Source organism: Garra rufa, chromosome 12 (assembly GCF_049309525.1).
Source record: "Garra rufa chromosome 12, GarRuf1.0, whole genome shotgun sequence".
NCBI lineage: Eukaryota > Metazoa > Chordata > Actinopteri > Cypriniformes > Cyprinidae > Garra > Garra rufa.
Window position 1 is genome coordinate 45,344,845 of NC_133372.1, and position 2,790 is coordinate 45,347,634.

The 2,790-nt window shown below is 35.6% G+C and overlaps 1 protein-coding gene across 2 annotated transcripts in view; it reads right to left on the reverse strand.

The window, feature by feature from the left end:
* The window catches only part of cbfa2t2 (CBFA2/RUNX1 partner transcriptional co-repressor 2), a 39,895-nt gene extending 37,668 nt beyond the window's left edge, over positions 1-2,227 (reverse strand). For both annotated transcript variants that reach the window (XM_073851204.1, XM_073851203.1), the window contains exon 1: positions 2,089-2,227. In XM_073851204.1, coding sequence (XP_073707305.1) covers positions 2,089-2,116 — 28 coding nt within the window. In that variant the 5' untranslated portion in view covers positions 2,117-2,227. The remainder of the gene's footprint in view (positions 1-2,088) is intronic.
* Between the last annotated feature and the right edge of the window lie 563 nt (positions 2,228-2,790).

Consider the following 2,790-nt stretch of genomic DNA (forward strand, 5'->3'; position numbering starts at 1 on the left):
ACCCAGCTCTGAATACCATGGTAAAATAATATAGTAATCAAAATCACTATTATGTTATTGCTATCGGACATCATTAGAAACAAACATAACACTGGCAAATGGTAGACTTTAAAGGTGCCATAGAATGGAAAACTGTGTTTACCTTGGCTTAGTTGAATAATAACAGTTCAGTACATCGTTTCCTACTTCTTATATAAATATAGTGTTTGCAAAAGACCACCGAAAAATAGGTCAGTTCCAATATAACAGACTGTTACGCAACATCCCCGGGAACGTTAATAGTTACGCCCCCAACATTTGCATTGCCCAATCATCGGTAACGTCAGTACATCAGTAAAACAAGGCAAGCCACTGAAGGGACACGGTTAGCTTAATGCTAGCGCTAGCCTGTTACATTGCAGTACAAAATATTTCACTTACCACATAAACAGAGAGATGACTGAGTTTCCTAATTAAATATATATTTTTTATCAATGTGCCAGCTATTGAGATGAGCAGCTCTGTGAAACAGCCAATCAGAGCAGAGCTCATTAATATTCATGAAGCTTCCAAACAAGGCAATAACAGAGCATTTCATTCTAGGGACAAGTCCTAGGGTTGTAAATGGACCTGTAAAACCGTTTCTGGAGGTTTTTTTGCCCGTTCCTATGCCATATACCTTCTATGTAGATATCAGAGAACAATTTCAAATATTCTCTCAATGCTTTCTATGGCACCTTTAAGACAAGACACTGCAGGTCAATAGGGTAAATAAAAATGAACTAATAGTTATCACCTTACTTACCCAGTTGATTGATTACATTGATAATTGTAAACATTTTTGTATTACGCGTTTTCTAAAATGGTAGGTTTAAATATGCAAATGAGTCATTATTTAATGAAATATGAGCTAATTTGCATACATTTCTAGCACAAAAATTTAAAAACTGGATGAAGTCAATTTCCAAATTCTTGTTTGTTTTTTTGACATATTAGAGCAGTGGTTCTCAATCCTGGTCCTGGGGGACCCCTGCTCTGCACATTTTGCATGTCTCACTTATTTAACACACCTGATTGAGATCTTCAGCTTGTTAGTTCAGTTCATGGATCTCTCTCCTAATGAGCTGATCTCAATCAGGTGTGTTAAATAAGGGAGACATGCGAAATGTGCAGAGCAGGGGTCCCCCAGGACCAGGATTGAGAACCACTGTATTAGAGTCAGATGTTTTTACAGAATTTTGGATATCTCATTTTGCCACTCCATAATTCAGAAAATACTCAGAACAGACAGAAAAAATACATTTTTTACAAAATATTTTATAAGATCAAGCAAATCATATATAAACAAATCCCTCTGTAAAAACCTTCAGAGTATAGACAGGAATAAAAATGTAAAGGGTGGTGTGTAAAGATGTATTGCTCAGTGTAAGAGAAAAAAATCATTTTGCGAAAAAAGCCTTTAAAAAGATGTATTGTAATTGAAATCTAGTGCCAAAAAAGTGTTTTTTGCATGTTTTCTTTCCACTAGTCTCAAAATCTCAAACTTGACAGATGCATGAAAAAAATGTTTTTTTCTGCAGTGTCTCCCTTTAGGAGTACATTTTAATGATACAGTAAACAACTTACCAACAATTTACCTTGGTATGGGTAGCTGGCACTAAAATACCCTATTTAACACCTCACAAAAGCTTTATAAACAGTTTGAAGGTGGTTCCATATGAATGTATTGCGTTTCATTTATTTAGTTTAATTATCAAACAGAAAAATCATGCAAACAATCGCGAGAGTTTGGAACGTTTGTGACCCGAAGATGCTGAAAAACATCAATGCGCTGTTCCGCATGCGCACACTGACCTTCTTACAAGAATTTAGTCAATATACAATACTAATGCAAAGCAAGAACGCATTTTATTCCATATAGTATCAATAACGAATGTAATTAAGCTATTTACAATAAAAGATTCACCGTGTAGCCTACCACAATACGTGCTATCCTTGCTGTTCTGTTGCTCTTTTTTAGTGTGACAAGCCGCGATATGTGTTACTGTAAGATATGAGCTGCACAAAATGCTGCAAACACGCATAATCACGTCAAATTAGGGCACTTACATTGAAAAGCGCCCGGAATCCCGACCATTCTGATCCTCCTCTCGCTGACAGACTCGAGCCGTTCGCTGTGCGTATTGTGCTTTGTAGATCTTCAGTAAAATGATAGATCCACGGATTCCAGCGTGCCTGTGTGTGTTTGTCTGAAGGGGGTCTGAACACACTGACAGCCTCTCTAAGATTTTCATTACTGGAGGTGGAGCCACTGAGACTCCGCTATACAATAAACCAAAACAGTTTGGTGATACCATGGTATAGTGATGATACTAGATGTTACTTTGATGCATGTAAACATCGCCAGAAACCATAATACATGTTCAAAAGCTATCGTTTTCAGAGAACATGATAAAACCTTGGGATATTTCTGACAAAAAAATAGCATTTGCATGTTTCCAAATCAAAGGTACCAAGATAAAGCCTTGTACTTGTGGTTTATTGATTATTTTTAAGACCATGACAGTACCTTTACTTGAAGTTCACTTGACAAATGAAATGTAAATATTCCATATAGACTACAGACATTTTAATAGTTTTTATTTTAGTAAATATTGTTAATATTTATTATTAATTAGTTATTTATAATTGAATCATGATTTAGGCTATACTATAGCATACATTTGAGGTCAAAAGTTTACACCCCCCTTTCAGAATTTACCAAATGTTAATTATCATACAAAATGCATGTTGATTATTTAGTACTGACCA